At 42.4% G+C, this 20,874-nt stretch overlaps 1 protein-coding gene across 1 annotated transcript in view; it reads right to left on the bottom strand.

Moving 5' to 3' along the window:
• Positions 1-20,874, bottom strand: part of SKAP2 (src kinase associated phosphoprotein 2) — a 147,333-nt gene that overhangs the window by 49,794 nt on the left and 76,665 nt on the right. Inside the window, exon 5 of the mRNA XM_074945748.1 lies at positions 866-943. Coding sequence (XP_074801849.1) covers positions 866-943 — 78 coding nt within the window. The remainder of the gene's footprint in view (positions 1-865; positions 944-20,874) is intronic.

Below are 20,874 nucleotides of genomic sequence, written 5' to 3'. Positions count from 1 at the left end.
TGCTCCCCGAAACATGAAGTCAACATACACATTGTTACATACATTCTTCAAAAATACCCACAAATCTCTGAACTATGTGTCACACTAGAAACTCATTGACCCATCACAAGGCTCCTCAGTTGACAATGAACCATGATTATTTTCTTCTACGTCACAATACAAACTATTTGAAGTCTCCTCTTTTAGCTAATGGTGTTGTGACAGATATGTTAATTTCCTGCCATATCCTTGGGAGTCCTTATAGAATTAATTATGAATATATTTGGGATCCATTGTATTCAATGAATGGTTTATGTGTTATCATGGGCTGGGATTGTACCTAACCTCTGAAGGGGGAAGATGTGACAGATGTGAAACCTGGGGACTCAAAGGACTATATTGAACGATGTGCCAGACAAGAATGGACTTTTGGCACAAAAAGCGTTTAGTGGTTTTCCTGAGTAATATCCAGGATGAGGTGAGTGCAAATTCTTCATTTCTGGTTATGCAAAAACCCAACTTTTTTAAGTTATGCCCTGAAGAGTGGGCCTTTGTCTGCTGATTACCCATGAAGCCACGATCAATGGTCCAAGCTGTATAAAGGAAAGGCTGAATGCTTTATGGTTGTTCTAGTTCTGAATCTGAGACAGTTATGTACTTGTAACCATGGGAAAACCTCTTTGTTGGTTTTGAAGACTGACATCTACCAGAGTCTCAGACTGGAGTCGAGGTGACCTCTGGTAAGGTTTTTAGCATGCGTCTAGGTTCTTCTATTGTTTGTTAGCGTTCTCTGTGATCTTTTACCTTAAGAATAAATGTGTTTGCATAGAAAAGGCTGTGTGGTAACATTAATATGAACATTTTTCATAAAGCCAGCTTACTTTACCTTTTCTGCGTTTTTCAAGGTATCCAGCCTTTAGAACAAATTGAAGGTCTTGAGCAGCAACAGGAGGAAACTGGTTCCCTGAAAGAAAAGAAAAGTATTATAAACCGCTGTTTTTCAAGCTAAACACTACTCTATCCATATTAATAAGAGTTGGCTGATTTTACACTGGCAGTGCCAAGGAACTACTGGAAGAGCAGAATTCTATTAACTACTATTCCAGATAATTTTTGGCTAAACAGTCACAAGTATAATGACAAAGCAGTTGGCTGCATTGCTATGCCAATGCAGTGACAGGAAAGTTATAGCTGTGAACCAGCCCCTCAAGTCTCCAAGCGTGAAAAAAAAAATCTGCTTTCTACTTTCCAGACAAGATAAAAATTCAACACATTACATTAATCTAGAAGATGTTAGTTTGCATCTTAAAATACACAGTTTAAAGTGAGCTGTTTAGTAAAATCAGAGTGTTTTCAAATGCTTGTATAGAAGCAAAGGTCCTTAAATACCTTAGATACAATTATTAACTGTAATTAAATGCAGAATTTAGTTTTTAGCCATCATCACCTCCAAAGGCCTAACAAAAACCTACTGCAACAGTCTACAAAGCGTGCACCCACATGTCATGCTGTTTAGAAAGAAAGGAACCAGATGAAGGGATGATAAAGAGCAATGTCTTGTTATTGACAGATAATGTATAATTTGTGCTACATCAGGAAAGCACTGTTAAAACAAATAGACAGTACTTGGGGATATTGGACAGACAAGACAAACACACCGCTCAAACACTGCCCAAGCTGCTTCTCTTTCAGGAGTATTGTTATTTTCTGTAAAATGACCAATGTGTTCAGTTATATTTGTACTTCCCTCCCCCCATAATTGTTAGCTCACAGCTAGAAGTGTGAGATTCTAATATTCTAGATTAAACTGGAAACCTAGACACGAAGAACTTATTTAACAAATTAGTTTCAAATCTTCACAAATGTGGAATCAACTTTTTAAATTCTAAAATACTATAAAGAGCAGAAATACAGCTTTAGACGTGCCTGACCATTCATGTATACAAATGTCCAGTTTTTCCACAAGTACAGCAGCTACTCCTGTGAGGGGAGGGTTAATACATTTGAGCATCAAAATGTAGTTTTCCCATTACTTATTATCATTAAATAGTCATAATAAAGTCACTGTAGGTAGGTGGCAAATTTACATGGAAGCAATTTTTAATCAAAATTTTATACATAACCTTGTTAGTAATACAGTGAAAACCACACTAAGGATCACCATCAGAAGTCTGCTTTTTAAAGAAACCACTGTGAAATATCCCATCTGGAAACCAATTTGTCTAACCTTGAGCTAAACACTACCTCTGCTAGGTAACCAATGCCTGCTGGGCCCTTGGGTGGTCACTTAAAACAGAATTCTACCTTTACCTATTCTTTTTGGGTACTGGTTTTGTTAACAAAACATATTTGTGACAAGGCAAGAAAAATGTTATCGAGAACAAGAGCAAACAAGTTACTGAAGACTACAAAAGAAATGTACCAAAGAGAGGAATCTACTCCCCTGAGAAATCCAAAACTTTTCAAATAGTAAAAAAAAAAAATATGGTTAAGTTACAACCAATGTAGCAAAGTGTATTAAAATTCCAGTTATTACAAAATTGTGCTTTGACATTCAGTATTACACTATTACTTTTTTATTTCTAATTATTTCACCTTAAGATTATTACATTACACCAGGTTTCAGGAGGTCCCAAGCAGGACCAGCATTAGACTCACTGGGGCCCAGGACAGAAAGCCAAAGCCCTGGGCTCTGAGCCCCACCCCGCCAAAGCCTCAGAAACTTAGCTTTGCGGGGCACCCTGTGGCATCAGGCCCCAGGCAACTGCCCTGCTTGCTACCCCATAACGCTGGCACTGCCTTTTATATGCAGAAAACCAGTTGTTGTGGCACAGGTGGGCCGTGGAGTTTTTATAGCATGGGGGGCTCAGAAAGAAAAAGGTTGAGAACCCCTGCCTCCACCATTATTATTTCCACTCCTGTGGAATTTATGACCAACATATTAAAAACAAAAGAATTATGTACCACATGCATGAAAGTATGTGACCACAAGAACTGTGATTGGGAATTTTACTCAGGACACTCACTAGCGCATCAGTTAAGAGGCTGATCTAGTTATTAGATCAAAATAATAACTGGTTTTTACTTGCTGAAGATATGCAAATGGTTTCTGGCTAAAGATCTACAGCTATTGGGCTGATGTACCTTAACTCAGTCACAGCTGTACTGAAAAATTATCCATTTCACGGATGGGGGAGGAGGCTTCAGAAACAGCCTGGATGTGCTGCTTTAAATTGGTCATTGGGAGGCATCAGCGTGCAACACTTCCAGCTTTACCTCCTCCATGACGGCTTGTTAGACACTAGACCAAACACTGCAACAACAAATGTGGGGGAAGGGAAAAACCTAATCTGTCAAACACATTAACTATTGTTGCTTCATTTTTAAGTACAAGAGCTTCAAAACATTATCTGGACTCCAATTTTATGCAAGGTATTAGTTCAGGTTTGTTTTGTTTTTCTTTTCTGGGAGAGGAAGGGAAATCTGAAGGGGGTTATAATATAGCCTCTATAAGAAGTATCAGATATATAGCCATGGACAATGAAGACCTTTATCTACAGTCCAAGAAAGCACCCACAGGGATTTCTCCACACTTTCCCGACCATAGCTGGAACTTGATCTGGACTGCCTGCCTTCAGTGGAATAGGGGAGTTCAGGCTCCAGAGCAATTCCATCCTTATCTCTGCTGAGATTGTCAAGTTAGTGCCAACTGTAGGATGGTAGTTTTGGGGATACTGAAATTAGCCTGCAGAGAACTAAAGTGAAAACAAGGTTATTTCACATAGGGCACTGAACAGCCTACTGCGTGGAAAGCTTCAAGTAACAGCAGAGGCAGGTACTCAATACCATACTTCTTTTGGGTTATGGTGTGAGGAGCAGTCTCTCTCCTCTTCCCTTACCCCCACTAAGCAGTGCAGAACTGAGAACCCAACCCTGGTTCAGCTGCTCACTGCATTATGAACAGCAGATCCACCAAACAAGAAGCCGGTCAGTTTGACTAGTGCTCAAAATCCATGGAAGTGGGAACTGACCAGATACTTGTCAATTTCACACTGCAGCCAGGAAAATCTTAGCACAGAAGCAGGGTGGCAATGGTGGGAGAGAAAAAGACAACACACAGAGCAGAGATTTGGCAAAGTTTCCTTTTTCCTTCCCCTCTACAACAGAAAGAGTATTAAGAACCAAGAGGGCAAAGGAGAAAGAATAAGGAGCATGGCAGGGGCAGCCCCACTCCACCCAGCCCAGTGCAAGGGCACTATTTACAAACCAGCAGTTGCCAGATGCACTATGGTCTGCCTGGCCCTGTGCTGCCAGCATGCCCCTTGCCCTCAGGGGCAGGCCCATGCCATACAGCCCCCCTGCCCAACACTGGAACACCCCCAGAACACCTAAGGCCAGAGTCCCCCCCATCCCTCTTGACCCTGCCACAAATGCCCAGCATCCTGCATAACACCACCCCTGCCCAGTGCCCCCCTGCCCACAGCTCCACCACAACTGCCCAGCACCCCACACAGAACCCCCACTCCCTAGTGCCCCAACACATACAGATCTTCCCCGCCCCCTTACAGCCCAGGCCCCACCCCATAGACCCACTCACCCACACCCTGCCTCCTGGCCGAACTCACCGGCCCCGCTGGGAGGCAACTGTGTCTGCTGGGCTGAGCCGGCAGCGCAGCCAGGGCTGGTCCCGGGGCAGGGAATCGCTCCAGCCTCTGGGCTCCCTCAGGACCCACTTACCTGGAGGGGCGCAGCCAAGACTCCCACACTGTCTCTGCCCAAAACTGTCTGAGACTGACCAGGCTTCTGCACCAGTCCCCGGTGGCTCAGTTCTGGGAAACAAACTGCCCGGAGCTGGAGATGGCCAGGTGGCAGAGAGAAGCTGGCGGGTGGGTCCAAGGGTGGAAAGGAGCCCTCGGATGGCCGAAAGGAGCAAGTGGTGAGTGTGTGTGGTGGGGAGAGCCAGCAGGCTGGCGGGGTCTCAGGGCGTAGTTCAAGTGGGGCAGGCTGGGGCCCCTTCTGCCAAGGGCCCAGCTCCATGGCGCTACTGATGCCATTGTAAACCAGGTACAGCAGAGAACTGCACCAGTGAGGGGAAGGTGGAAAGCTCACTGGAATGTAAAGCTGACTCCTAAACCAACCCCCTCCTTGCCCCATTATAGGGCACTTATATGGGTATAAAGAAAAGGAGTACTTGTGGCACCTTACAGACTAACAAATTTATTTGAGCATAAGCTTTCGTGAGCTACAGCTCACTTCATCGGATGCATTCAGTGTAAAACACAATGGGGAGATTTATATACACAGAGAACATGAAACAATGGGTGTTACCATACACACTGTAACAGGAGTGATCACTTAAGGTGAGCTATTACCAGCAGGAGAGCGGGGGGGGGGGGGGGGGAGAGGGGGAACCTTTTGTAGTGATAATCAAGGTGGGCCATTTCCAGAAGTTGACAAGAATGTCTAAGGAACAGTGGGAGGTGGTGGTGGGGGAATAAACATGTGGAAATAGTTTTCCTTTGTGTAATGACCCATCCACTCCCAGTCTCTATTCAAGCCTAAGTTAATTGTATCCAGTTTGCAAATTAATTCCAATTCAGCAGTCTCTTGTGGGAGTCTGTTTTTGAAATTTTTTTTGTTGAAGAATTGCAACTTTTAGATCTGTAATCGAGTGACCAGAGAGACTGAAGTGTTCTCCAACTGGTTTTTGAATGTTATAATTCTTGACGTCTGATTTGTGTCCATTTATTCTTTTACGTAGAGACAGTCCAGTTTGACAAATGTACATGGCAGAGGGTATAGTTTCACTAAGCAAATTTGCTGTGTACAGACCCTAGGCTGCTGCTTCTTATCCCAGGGCCAGAGCTATTGAAATTTGACAATCTGGGAGCCAGTTCCTTGAATACCCTCTCCCCCTCCTGTGCCCAACAGAGCTTGGTGCAAGAGTGAATCTGGCCCATTACTTTTAAATAGTAAACACTTCACACGGTGCCTTAACTTATGATTCAGGGTATGAGTCTGTCACGGAGGTAACGGATTCCATGACTTTAGGGGACCTCTGTACTTCTGCAGCGGCAGGGCTGGAGCAGCTGTCAGCCCTGGGAATGCCAGAGCAGCAGCCCCAGGACTGAAGCAGTGGGGGAGGGAGGGGTTGGGTCAGCCCCAAGGCCGCCAGAGCTGTGGCCACAACACCCCTTCCCTGCAGCACTACCACTGTTAGTTCCCCCCGCTCCCTGCCACACATACGTACAGTATTTTTAGTAAAAGTTAGGGACAGGGACAGGCTTCCGTGAATTTTTGTTTATTGCCTGTCCCTGACTTTTACTAAAAATACCCATGACTAAATGTTAACCTTACCTATATGAAATTTAAATATGTATTAATTTTTGATTTCCAGTGAATGTGAAGTTGTTATATTATCAATAAAAAGTAAATTAAAGAACACTGGGTCATGTTATACTACAGTATGTGCCACTAGTAAGATATTTTATTTCTCCAATGTGTGCTCGCTAAGGGATACATAAAGCAAGAAATAATTAGAGGCCAATGCATTCTTAAGGGGTGCTTAGCATGTTTATGGGAAGTTAAGCAGGTGAAGTGGAGATAAGTGTGATTCAGTAACAACTAAGTGATCTATTATAACTTGTCTTCCCAGCAAAGCACGGTGGCTGTGATGATAATAATGGTAAAAAGAACTTTTCCTCTAGAAAGAGCAATTCAAGATCTATTGGTCATCCTGAAAGGAAAACTGTTTCAGCTTCCCTCTCTTCCCCTGCAATTTTCTAACTTTTATTTTACAAATCACTGTTCTTTTAAAAAATATATGTTTTTATTCTCCCTTCTTACTGTTTGAAAGATACACACACACACAAAAGGGAAACTGCCTGACTATAAAAAGAAAAGGAGTACTTGTGGCACCTTAGAGACTAACAAATTTATTTGAGCATAAGCTTTTGTGAGCTACAGCTCACTTCAGCATCCGATGAAGTGAGCTGTAGCTCACAAAAGCTTATGCTCAAATATATTTGTTACTCTCTAAGGTGCCACAAGTACTCCTTTTCTTTTTGCGGCTACAGACTAACACGGCTGCTACTCTGAAACCTGCCTGACTATGTCAATAACATTGAACCAGTTCCAGTTATCTTTAATCAAAACCGAAAGGTGTACTTAGCCCATGTTAGAAAATACAAAGGAAAAGCGCTAATCATAAAAAAGCACGTTGTCAACTATTAAGAGAGAAAAGCATCACTAAATGGGCACAATATTTCCATATTTCTTAATGGCAAATCTATCTACAAAATGATGAACAAAGTCACTTTCTCGGCCAAAGGCTACTTGGCTCCTGTCAGACTGAAAGCTGACGAACTGTTTCTGGAAGTGTGTGTCAAATTTCAGTGAGGAAGATGTGTTGTCCCAGCAAGGAAGGTAGTGCATGCCTTCTCTTCCCCAAAACTTACTTTCTTCATATATTCCATTTCCCTTTAATCTTGAAATGAAACACTTGTTCATTGCTAACAACTTGCTGCAGAGAAATTCAATTGTCCTTGGTGCCTGTCCACTGTAATGCAATGTGATTATGCCTGTTACCCAAAATGGTTAACCTACACAGGTGTTTTGCATATATTTAAATATATTTCTTTTCCTTGGAAATGTTTTCAAAAACGCCAATTTGCATTCAATTAAAAAAAATATTTTCCTCACTTTCAAAGGCTTTTTGTTGAGGGAAGGTGATTAGCAGGCAAGTCTCCAGTAGCCTCATCAATTGTTTTCAACATCTTTGGAAAGAATACATTAGTAAGATGCAAATAGAAGTAGCCTACTAGCTATCAGATAACACAGCACACAGAACACAATGTTAAAGCTGCAAGATTTCAACAGCAAATACATTACTGGTCACCAAGACATAAGCCATCATACGTTTTCAAAGGTGTCTCGAAGAAAAAGAAGCTGTGTCATGTTTCAGAGTAACAGCCGTGTTAGTCTGTATTCGTAAAAAGAAAAAAGAAAAGGAGTACTTGTGGCACCTTAGAGACTAACCAGTTTATTTGAGCATGAGCTTTCGTGAGCTACAGCTCACTTAAGCTGTGTCATGTAGCTCTTCAAACTACTTCCTTCAAGGGTAGTTTGTGGAGCCCTCTGCTCTACAGCCCTCTGCTCTGTAATAATGTCTTATTCATAATTTCATTTGCATGCACTTGGCTCCCCAGAAAGGAATGTATTCGGGTGATAGGGTTTCTTATTCAGGAATATTTAAAAGCAGTGCCATCCATTTCTAGTTATTTAGCTCTTTCTGGTTTTGGAACTGGAGTTTTCGTTACCAACTTTAAGGCTACAGCTTTAGGGCCTAAATTCTGCAGGTTTCTTCTCTGCTTCTCCCCATGAAAGGAGACGGAGAGAGAGAAGGGGAGTTCTCTGCTTCCTTTCTGTATGTTCAAGAGAAGGCAGTGGACCAGGTGGCTCAAATGCTACTGCCGTGTATTATTTATAGAAAGAAATATTAGGTTCAGTTTCCATCCCTAAGTATTATGCTGCTTTAAAGATTGCTTTTCATTTATTCCCTATTCATGTGATTATATCTTAAAAGTGTAGTATGTACAATTTAGGTTAAAAACTATTAATATCTCTGGCTCTTTATATCTCTATAACCCTTACTCATTTGTTTGTGTTCAACCCCTCTCTTTCACTTAACATTCGTGTTTTCATTTGACACCTTCACTTCTTTCTTTGTCATCATTTGCTGGGTCAGAATATTAGGCCCCATCCACCTGTGACCAGTCTGGTGGAATTATTCTATAATCAGACACTCCTATTGCTTATTCTGTTCTTAAATTTAAAATTTTACACTTTGATCATACCTTTCTACACAGATTTTTCTTTTGGATATGTGCATACTTGCATTGTTTCTTTAATTGGTTCTAAGATGTCCTTTGTTGCTACATTTTGTTGTATAGCTCCTCAAAAGGTATTATATTAATTAAAAAATAATCACTTTACCCCTTGCTTCATAAAGGACTGAAACATAAGCAATTAGCTAACTGCAATGCACCAAAATAACTACCCATGGCATTAAGATGGTGATACTGTATATTGTAAATGGCGATGGTTTCTCATTTTGACAAAAGGAGCCATGAAGTTGGTCACAGGAGCATGTTCTGGCTTCTGCTGTTTATCAAAGACAAGCAAGACGGAAGGAATTAGAGAATCCGGATGAGCATTTGTATAGGCTAGTATGATCATTGGTGGAAAAGGAGGACATACAAGGTCAAAGCACCCTCTCTGAGGAGACTAGATCAAAAGTAGTATACAAAAATCCTCCTGTGCAAGTTTACTGACTGGCAACTCTGAAATACAAAGCACAGAAAGTTTAGTAGAATTTTGCTTAAATCCCTCCAAGAATCATTAAATCTAATTAATCATTCTGGATGGTGGAAATGGGAAATCTCAATCATCCACAGGCCCACACGGCAGCTAAAAGGAAGGCATATCAGATGTAGAGACATGAAAAACTAGTTCATGTTGTCAGTGTGACAGTGAAGCAGAAAACTGAACATTTTAAGAGATCCGTAAAGTGTCCTGAAAATGCAAACCTCCATAAAAGCCATGTATCTGCCTCCCAGACATGAGCAAGTCAAAATAGGCTATAATTGAAAAATTAGATGTACAAGAAATTCCTATCATATGATATAGGCAGGTTAAATACTTTACTGCACGATCTCAGACAAGTATACATGTCCAAATTTAAACAGAAAGTAAAGATTCAGAGCACCCCCACAAAATATATGAACCATTCGCAGTGCTGTCAACCAACCACTGAAAACTAAGGATATGTCCACACTGCCTTGTAAACCTGGGTTTACAATTGCTGGACTCAGGTCTCACAGATGTTCTAACTAGGGCTGTCAAGCACTTAAAAAAATTAATTGTGATTAATCTTGCTGTTAAACAACAATAGAATACCACTTATTTTAAATATTTTTGGATGTTTACTACATTTTCAAATATATTTATTTTGAATACAGAGTGTACAGTGCTCACTTTATATTTATTTTTATTACAAATATTTGCACTGTAAAAAACAAAACAAAATTTTTTTTCAACTCAACTCGTACGAGTACTGTAGTGCAATCTCTTTATCATGAAAGTTGAATTTACAAATGTAGAATTATGTACAAAAAAACCCCCTGCATTCATAAATAGAACAATGTAAAACTTTAGAGCCTACAAGTCCACTCAGTCCTACTTCTTGGTCAGCCAATCACTCAGACAAACAAGGTTGGTTACGATTTGCAGGACATAATGGTGCCTGCTTCTTGTTTATAATGTCACCTGAAAGTGAGAACAGGCGTTCACATGGCACTATTATATCTTGTATCGCAAGATATTTACGTGCCAGATGTGCTAAAGATTCATATGTCCCTTCATACTTCAATTACCATTCCAGAGGACATGCTTCCATGCTGATGATGGTTCTGCTCGATAACGATCCAAAGCAGTGTGGACTGATGCATGTTCGTTTTCCTCATCATGAGTCAGATGCCACCAGCAGGTCGATTTTCTTTTTTGGTAGTTTGGGTTCTGTAGTTTCCGCTTCAGAGTGTTGCTCTTTTAAGACTTCTAAAACATGCTCCACACCTCGTCCCAATCAGATTTTGGACGGCACTTCAGATTCTTAAACCTTGGGTCGAGTGCTGTAGCTACTTTTAGAAATCTCACCTTCTTTGCGTTCTGTCAAATCTGCTGTGAAAGTGTTCTTAAAACGGACATATGCTGGGTCATCATCCGATACTGATTTTACATGAAATATATACTGAATACGGGTAAAACAGAGCAGGAGACATACAATTTCCCCCCGCCCCAGCCGGAGTACAGTCACAAATTTAATTGATTCATTATTTTTTTTAATGAGCATCATCAGTATGGAAGCATGTCCTCTGGAATGGTGGCCAAAGCATGGAAGGGGCATACGAATGTTTAGCATATCTGGCATGAAAATACCTTGCAATGCTGGCTACAAAAGTGCCATGCAAATGCCTGTTCTCACTTTCAGGTGACATTGTAAATAAGAAGCAGGCAGCAGTATCTCCTGTCAATGTAAACAAACTTGTTTGTCTTAGAGATTGGCAGAATAATAAGTAGGACTGAGTGGACTTGTAGGCTCTAAAGTTGTATATTATTTTGTTTTGGAGTGCAGTTATAAAACAAACAAAAAAATCTACATTTGTAAGTTGCACTTTCACAATAAAACGTACTTGTTTACATCAGTACTTGTATGAGGTGAATTGAAAAATACTATTTCTTTTGTTTATCATTTTTACAGTGCATATATTTGTAATAAAAAATAATAATATAAAGTGAGCACTGTGCACTTTGTACGCTGTGTTGTAACTGAAATCAATATTGAAAATGTAGAAAAACATCCAAAAATATTTAATAAAATTCAATTGGTATTCTATTGTTATAAGTGTGATTAATCACAATTAATTTTTTTAATCGCAATTAATTTTTTTGAGTTAATCGCGTGAGCTAACTGCTATTAATTGACAGCCCTAGTTCTAACATGTCCATACCACAATACATAGACCTTCTGACTTGGGTCTGTGGCTTGAGCTGTGATCACACTGCAGAATGACAGGGCTTGCACCTGGGTCACAACAGGACTTGGTCTTTGACCCATTATTCTACCAGGGTCCTAGAACCTGGGTCCCGAGTGCTTGCTGACCCAAGTGAGACTGATTTATGCTGGATGAAAGAAGGCTTTGGGTCAATCCTGACTCAGAGCCCAGGATTCGTGTGCAGTGCAGACATACTGTAAGAGGCCATGAAAAATTAACCCACCGCAGGACCATGATCAGTATGGCATCAGAATACATGTGGACAGTGTGTCTGATCAGGTCATTGTTCCTATATTCCCAGATGAATGGAAGGATGAAGGTCCTCTGGTACATCAAGTAGCAGCTTAAAAGCAAATGAATCCCGACCCCTGCGTCAACAGACTGGTAAGGCTGAGATAGACTGCCTAGAAGCAAAGGGGGAGGCAAGAGCATACAGGGGGAGGCAGGGGCTGGCCCCTCCTTCTCCTTACATCCTCTGCCTCTCATTGGCCTAGGTGAGGGGAGCTCCCCTTAGTTGTAGTGTAGGAGTTGTGATTTTCAGGATGCCTCACATCTGACAGACGCTCTGTTTTGGGATTAGGAAAGAATCCTATTGTGGCCAAATTAGACAAGTTCCAGTGGGTTTTTTCACTTTCCTCCCTGGCACAGTTGAATGGAATAGGAACTGTAAGTTTAATATTAGGAACGGTAAGACTGTTTAACTCATGATAATTTGAGGCTAGTGTCCAGTGAGGATAAAAACTAAAAGGGCAAGCTCCCAGAGGTAAATGAAACCTGGATATTTGCTAGTTGGCCTCATACCTATAGGAGAAGGGGAGACCTGAAGTCTTCACAGACTGAGGTCCCAACTTGCTACCCGCTTATCCACCCACACACAAAGGGGAGGGCAAGAGGATTCAGAAATGAGCTGAGTCATAAGAGTAGGCCAAGGAGGGTCTACCCTGAATCACCGGCTATATGGCAGGAGCCCAATAACTCCACACTGGACCCAATTAAAATGCCTGGTATGTAAGAGAGGGGTACATAGCACGCCTCCCCAGTATTAAATTAATAAAGTTGAAGCCCGCCACTTAAAATCCATTCACGTATCTGTCATTCATTTCCTTGGGTGTCCTAGGGTTCTCAGCCCTCCAGGATTGTCTCCAGGAATGTCAAGGAATTAAAGATTAATCCCGGAGTCTCCAGGAATTAAAATTTAATCTTTAATTAAAGTATCAGAGGGGTAGCTGTGTTAGTCTGGATCTGTAAAAGCGGCAAAGAGTCCTGTGGCACCTTGTAGACTAACAGACATATTGGAGCATAAGCTTTCACCGAAAGCTTATGCTCCAATGTCTGTTGGCACCTTATAGACTAACAGACATATTGGAGCATAAGCTTTCGGTGAAAGCTTATGCTCCAATATGTCTGTTAGTCTATAAGGTGCCACAGGACTCTTTAATTAAAGGCTACCTCATGTGATGAAATCTCCAGGAATACATCCAACCCAAAATTGGTAACCCTAGTGTGTCCTGATCAACATTTCGGGCATCTCCAACTAATGATCAGCTCTTTTCCCTTTGATGTATGGTTACTAAAACATATAAAAAAACTAACACTGCACTTTAGCTGTACAACCGCATTTACCTATAACCGCATTTGCCTATAACCACCCAGGGAATACAGGATTCCCAAAGAGATAGTCACACGTGCCTCAGTACTTTGGGAACAACAACCAGAACTAGTTAAAATTAAGGTTTTTCTTTTTTCTTCTGTGGGTTTTTTATAGCTTTAATGTTAATCATACTTTTGGAGTGTTTAGTTTCCTCTTGGCATGACTGGCAGTTTTTGTTCAGCAAAGGCCAAACACTAAACTGGAATAGAGACTAAACAATAATGACAGATATTTGGCCCAACACAAGAAAGATCACACAGTCTGGCAGAAAAGTTTTCCTCTGGTATAAATGCTACTTTGCAAAAAGTGAATATATTGTGTAGCAAATAATATATAAAAAACACCAGTGTACATTTATTTTAGTTTCCACATCCTGGTAATTCGGGTGTTTATTATACAATAAAATATAGCTATTTCAAGCTATATACACACACACACAACCTAATTTATTACTGTCAAGCTCTCTTAAGTGTAACTAAAACAGGTTCTATGATGGTTTTCTGTCATCTAAAATGTTGGTTAAGGTAAGATTATATAAACTATATTTTCCAACAAGTTGCATGAAAGTTAAACCTAACTTGAAGCATGTTATATTTTCCCTTAATTGATTAGGAAAATCATCCAATGATCATTTGGATTTCTGGTGAATACATTCAAGTAGGGGATCAAGGGAGAACATTTTAACTGTAAATTTGAGGTCTATCCACCTTTACCAAAGTAACTCCTGGGAAATGGGAAATTATCATACAACCTCAGAACACCATTCAAAAACCGCTAATATAAAATGTACAATGTTTTGTAATGTGATTGCATGAGGGGGATGCCACTTGGAGTAGAGATCTGTATTCTGCTGAACAGTTCCAGCAGTTCTGACTTGTGGCCAGACTCTTGGCCTAGTAAACTTCTGAAAGGAAACATACAGATAAACTATCTGAGCATTTTAAGTGTTCCAACGGCTTATACACTAGAACAAAAAGTTATAACATTGCTGGCTGCAGCTAAAAACTTTTCATCTGTAAAAAAGAAAAAATATGACGTGTCCTACAGACAGCTAAAGAAGAAAAACAATTTTTGAAGGTGGAGTCAAGATTTTCACAATGAACAAACACATTTTTGTAAGTTTATATCTATATCTATATATCAAAATGCTTTGTTTGGGGTTTCTGTGTACCTCTCTACCTGCCAGGTGGGCACTAGTTTTTGTACATTTATTTTACTACTCTGATAATTTGAAGTTAAATTGAGTTGCCAGTGAAGGATCACACTGAGTAAATAAAACAAAACCAACAAAAGAAATTAGATCCTCATGAGCCTTTCAAGTTTTCCTATTATGGCACAACCTACACCTGGAAATACCTCAACAGCCAGCAATGAGAGGCTCTTTCCAGTGTAATTATAAATCCACCACAACAATGAAATTGCATTTACAAAACCAAGCCACAATAGACGGTGTAATACTGTGATGAATTCAGCCATTCCTTTTGAACAGGGCAATAGAGGTCTCTTGAGAAGGAGCTGACCCTCATCCTTTAAAGTTCTAATGTGACAAAGTTCTTCCGGGGCCCATACTGTCTGAGGAGAGGTAGTGAAAGACCACTGGCTTCACTGTCAACAAAATGCAGATGAACCCCTCTCTATATTTCCTTCTCAGTAGGCTCAATCACCACTATCACAAAGATGTCAAAATGGCTGTAGCAGATTGGCATCTAGATGAAAACCAGCCGGCTCAAACTGCACCAAATTTAATCTGACCAGATTAAAAAAGGAAGTGGGAAACACTGCAAGAGATTAAGATATTGCCCTGATTCTCCAAAGGCATCTTCCCTCCAGTTGCCAGATTTGCAGAAAATCTCAGGATTTTAATAGAGTCTTCACTAATCTTGGATATCAGGTAGAAATGTGTCATAAATGGTCTTGTTCCAACTTCCAGTTCAGCCTGTCTCCTGCCATGGTACACCACCACTTCGTCTTGGATAAGGATCTAGCCACAATGATCCATTCAACTCATTAAAATTTCCAGAATAGATTATTATAAATCTCTATATCTGGGATGATGATGGAGGCAATACGGAAGCCAACATGAGCAGAACACTGCTACACCCTTAGCAGAGAAAAAAATCAAATCAGTTATCTGCATCCACTGCGTCCCCTACCCCCCTTTGTTTTCTGTGCCAATTCAAGGCTCTGCCTTAACTTTTATGGCCTTCAACAGCTGGAGTTTAGCCTACGTCAAAGGTTGCCTCTCCATTCATGTCCCTCATGGGAACACTGAATCTAATAACATCCATAGTGAAGCCTGAGAAAAGTCATTCGCAGTCAAAGGCCCTTGACCATGGAACATCCTACCAGAAGAGAAGACTCTGCCCTAGCCTCCTTATTTTCAGAGACTTGCTGTTTTGCAAAAACCTTCCTGCAATAACCAAATGACAAAGGACTGCAACCAAAAATAAGCAAAGCTACTGAACCTTGGAGAGGCAAAGCTCATTATCTTCCAAAGACAATTCTATGCAACTCTTAATTACTGTATTTGGTTCTATATACAGTGGGAACACAGTTTCTATCATTATAAAATATTCATGCAGTTCCAGCAAATCTTGCAATTCTGAATACACCAGAATCTTTCAAACTGACACAAATGTTTAAGGGTGCCATTGGATGCCCTATGAATACTATCAACGTTCAAATGAATCCAAACGAAGAAGAAAACAGTACTGCAAATACTACTATTCCTGTAGTATTAAATCCTTCATAATGGTAAGCAACAATCATTCACCAGACCAGATTGCTATTCTCTCTGCTGAGCTCCAGGCTGGCTTCTCCTTTCAAATCTCATCTCAAATACCTTTAACGGGAATATCCCAGGCACATGAGAAAGAAATGGTCCCCAAGACCAGAAAAGAGAGTACTGATAGATACTGTGCTCTGCAGTGGAATCATAAATGGGGAGATGGGGAGTGGCAGGGGACAGGAAGACTGGTAAGATATTAAGTGGGGAAAAACCTGTATGGAGGTCATGTGGCCTGTAAAAAAGGATTCATAGATTCTATGGACAGAAGGGACTATTGCGAGGTCACAGAACTTCCCCAAAATAATTCCTAGAGCATATCTTTTAAAAAACATCCAATCTTGATTTAAAAATTGCTGGTCATGGAGAATCCACAACCCTTGGAAAAACTGTTGCAATGGTTAATTACTTTCATCATTAATTTTTTTGCCTTATTTCCTGTCTGAATTTGTCTAGCTTCAACTTCCAGCTATTGGATAATGTTATACCTTTCTCTGCTAGATCGAAGAGCCTATTATCAAATAATTGTTCCCCATGTACATACTTTAAGACTTTAATCAAGTCACACCTTAACCTGCTCTTTGTTCAGCTAAATAGATTGAGTTCCTTGAGTCTATCACTGTAAGGCACATTTTCTAATCCTTTAATCCTTCTTGTGGCTCTTCTCTGAACTCCCTCCAATTAATCATTATCCTTTGTGAACACCAGAACTGGACACAATATTCCAGCAGTGCTCACACCAGTTGAGAAACACTGGGGTCTTTATTTTAAACTTTTATTTAAAATGGCTGTTATCTTTTGCTGTACTAGTTCAGAACAATCCTGATCTCTGACCTTTTATTCTTTGTCCTTTGTATCTTCTTCTGAAATTTCTGGTCAACATTTCATTTCCCTTAATCCTTCTTCCCCACACCAAACTCATTTGAAGAATTAGAATGGCAAACTACCTGGTGAATGAACTGCTGTTGAAACCTCAGCCGATTGTGGCATTATAGCAGTTTGAATATTAGAACACCTACTGAATCTGCAAAGTGTCACTTAGCCCTGGTCTACACTACGAGTATAGGTCGAATTTAGCAGCGTTAGATCGATTTAATCCTGCACCTGTCCACACGACAAAGCCATTTTTGTCGACTTAAAGGGCTCTTAAAATCGATTTCTGTACTCCTTCCCGACGAGGGGATTAGTGCTGAAATCGACATCGTTGGGTCGAATTTGGGGTAGTGTGGACACAATTCAACGGTATTGGCCTCCGGGACCTATCCCAGAGTGCTCCATTGTGACCGCTCTGGACAGCACTTCCTACTCAGATGCACTAGCCAGGTACACAGGAAAAGCACTGGGAACTTTTGATTTTCATTTCCTGTTTGGACAGCGTGGCAAGCTCATCAGCAGAGGTGACCATGCAGAGCTCATCAGCACAGATGACCATGCAGTACCAGAATCGCAAAAGAGCTCCAGCATGGACCAAATGGGAGGTACTGGATCTGATCGCTGTACGGGGAGACGAATCAGAACTCAGAACTCCATTCCAAAAGACGAAATGCCAATATATTTGAAAAAATCTCCAAGGGCATGATGGACACAGGCTATAACAGGGACCCGCAGCAGTGCTGCGTGAAAATTAAGGAACTCAGGCAAGCCTACCAAAAAACCAAAGAGGCAAATGGCCATTCCGGACATGCTGCTTCTATGATGGGCTGCATGCAATTCTAGGGGGTGCCCATAGCACTACCCCCCCCCGTGGACACCTGCAAGGGGGGAGTCTCATACAACAGGGATGAGGATTTTGGGGATGAGGAAGATGATGAAGAGGAGGATAGTGCACAATAGGCAAGTGGAGAAACCGTTCTCCCCGACAGCCAGGAACTGTTTATCACCCTGAAGCCAATACCCTCCCAACCCGGGCTCCTGGACCATGAAGCCAGAGAAGGCACCTCTGATGAGTGTACCTTTGAAATATAATACATGGTTTAAAAGCAAACGTGTTCAATGATTAATTTGCCCTGAAGACTTGGGATGCGTTCGCGGACAGTACAGCTACTGGAAAAGTCTGTTAACGTGTCTGGGGAGAGGAAATCCTCCAGGAACATTATTAAGGGGACATTCAGAGGTGGCCGTTCCTGCTGGGCTGTTTGCCTGTGGCTAAAAAGAAATCATCCCCGCTTTTAGCCACGCGGGGCGAGGGGCCTTCATGCTGAGCTGTTCGTGTTTGGCTGGCAGCGATCTTCCCTGATACTAGCCACGCGGTGGGGGAGTGAAGCGATCATCCCAGAGAACTGGGTGGTTGGGGCAGGGGGTAGTTGGGTTTGTGCTGCACGTTAACCTGAAAACCGCAGCCCCTCCTTTTAAATGGCCAACCCAACAGGTGCTTGGTATGGGAAAGGAGGGCACTGCTGTTTGAAACCATTCCCACATGTTATGAAGGTTGAAGAAGCCAAAAGACTGTGGCTTACCATGGCTGCCTGCAAGCCGAATTCTGTTGCCCAGCCCTGTGTGTGTGATCTCTCACAGCAAACCAGCAGGGCCTCAATATAAGAGACAAAATGCGACCTTGTACCGAAAGCACATGTGCAATGTAATGTTAACAGCTTGGTTCACCGTGAAAGAGTCTACCCATTGTTCTCTAAAATGTGTCTTTTAAAATACTACTCTCCCTTTTTTCCTCCCGCAGCGGCAAATGTTTCAATGCTCCCCCTATCATCTCCATCCCAGAGGCTAGCGCAGATAAGAAGGCAAAAAAAAAAAAAAAAAGCACTCACGATTAAATGTTCTCTGAGCTCATGCAGTCCTCCCGCACTGAAAGAGCTCAGCAGAATGCGTGAAAGCAAACAATGGCAGAGTCCAGGAAAGCAGAAAATGAACGCGAGGACAGGAGGAACGAGCAAGATGAGAGGTTGCGGGAGCAAGAGGAGAGGTGGTGGCAGCATGATGAGAGGAGGCAGGATGCAATGCTGAGGCTACTGGGGGATCAAACTGATATGCTCCGGCGTCTGGTGGAGCTGCAGGAAAGGCAGCAGGAGCACAGACTGCCACTGCAGCCCCTGTGTAACCACCCGCCCTCCTCCCCAAGTTCCATAGCCTCCTCACCCAGACACCCAAGAACATTGGGGGGGGCCGCCTCCAGGCACCCAACCACTCCATCCCAGAGGACTGCCCAAGCAACAGAAGGCTAACATTCAATAAGTTTTGAAGTGCAGTGTGGCCTTGTCCTTCCCTCCTCCCCTCATCCACCATCCCACGCGGTGCCTCCCTCCTCCCTCACCCCTCCCGGGCTACGTTGGCAGTTATCCCCCTATTTGTGTGATGAATTAATAAACAATGCATGATTTTGAAACAACAATGACATTATTGCCTCTGCAAGCGTGATCGAAGTGTGGAGGGTGATTGGCTTACAGGGAAGTAGAGTGAACCAAGGGGGTGGGTTTTCATCAAGGAGAAACAAACAGAACTGTCACACCGTAGCCTGGCCAGTCATGAAACTGGTTTTCAAAGCTTCTCCGATGTGCAGCGCACCCTGCTGTGCTCTTCTAATTGCCCTGGTGTCTGGCTGCAAGTAATCGGCTGCCAGATGATTTGCCTCAACCTCCCACCCTGCCATAAACATCTTCCCCTTACTCTCACAGATATTGTGGAGCACACAGCAAGCAGCAATAACAATGGGAATATTGGTTTCGCTGAGATCTAACCAAGTCAGTAAACTTTTAAACGTCCAAATGCACATTCTACCACCATTCTGCACTTGCTCAGCCTATAGTTGAACAGCTCCTAACTACTGTCCAGGCTGCCTGTGTACGGCTTCATGAGCCATGGCATTAAGGGTTAGGCTGGGTCCCCAAGGATAACTATAGGCATTTCAACATCCCCAACAGTTATTTTCTGGTCTGGGAAGTAAGTCCCTTTCTGCAGCTCTTCAAACAGACCAGAGTTCCTGAAGATGCAAATGTCATGTACCTTTCCCGGCCATCCCACATTGATGTTGGTGAAACGTCCCTTGTGGTCCACAGTGCTTGCAGCACCATTGAAAAGTACCCCTTGCGGTTTACGTACTGGCTGCCAAGGTGGTCCGGTCCCAAGAAAGGGATATGTGTTGCATCTATCGCCCCACCACAATTAGGGAATCCCACTGCAGCAAAGCCATCCACTATGACCTACACATTTCCCAGAGTCACTACCCTGGATAGCAGCAGCTCAGTGATTGCGTTGGCTACTTGGATCACAGCAGCCCCCACAGTAGATTTGCCCACTCCAAATTGATTCCCGACTGACCAGTAGCTGTCTGGCATTGCAAGCTTCCAGAGGGCCATCGCCACTTGCTTGTGAACTGTGAGGGCTGCTCTCATCTTGGTATTGTTGTACTTCAGGGCAGGGGAAAGCAAGTCACAAAGTTCCATGAAAGTGCCCTTATGCATGCAAAAGTTTCGCAGCCACTGGGAATCATCCCAGACCTGCAACACTATGCGGTCCCACCAGTCTGTGCTTGTTTCCCGGGCCCAGAATTGGCGTTCCACAGCATGAGCCTGCCCCATTGCCACCAAGATGTCCAAATTGCCAGGGCCCGTACTTTGAGAGAAGTCTGTGTCCATGTCCTCATCACTCTCGTCACCGCGCTACCGTCGCCTCCTCGCCTGCTTTTGCAGGTTCTGGTTCTGCACATACTGCAGGATAATGTCTGAGGTGTTTACAATGCTCATAACTGCTGTGGTGATCTGAGCGGGTTCCATGCTTGAGTTGCAGTGGAAGCGGTGGAGGCTGACGGTTAGCACCGCACACATTTCTCGAGGAAGAGCACATGCACCCAGGAGCCCATGACAGACAACATGGAGGAATTCTCTATTGAGACAATA

This window comes from Natator depressus, chromosome 2 (genome assembly GCF_965152275.1).
Source record: "Natator depressus isolate rNatDep1 chromosome 2, rNatDep2.hap1, whole genome shotgun sequence".
Lineage (NCBI taxonomy): Eukaryota > Metazoa > Chordata > Testudines > Cheloniidae > Natator > Natator depressus.
The sequence above is the reverse complement of the archived record's forward strand: the minus strand, read 5'-3'. Positions and strand labels throughout refer to the sequence as shown.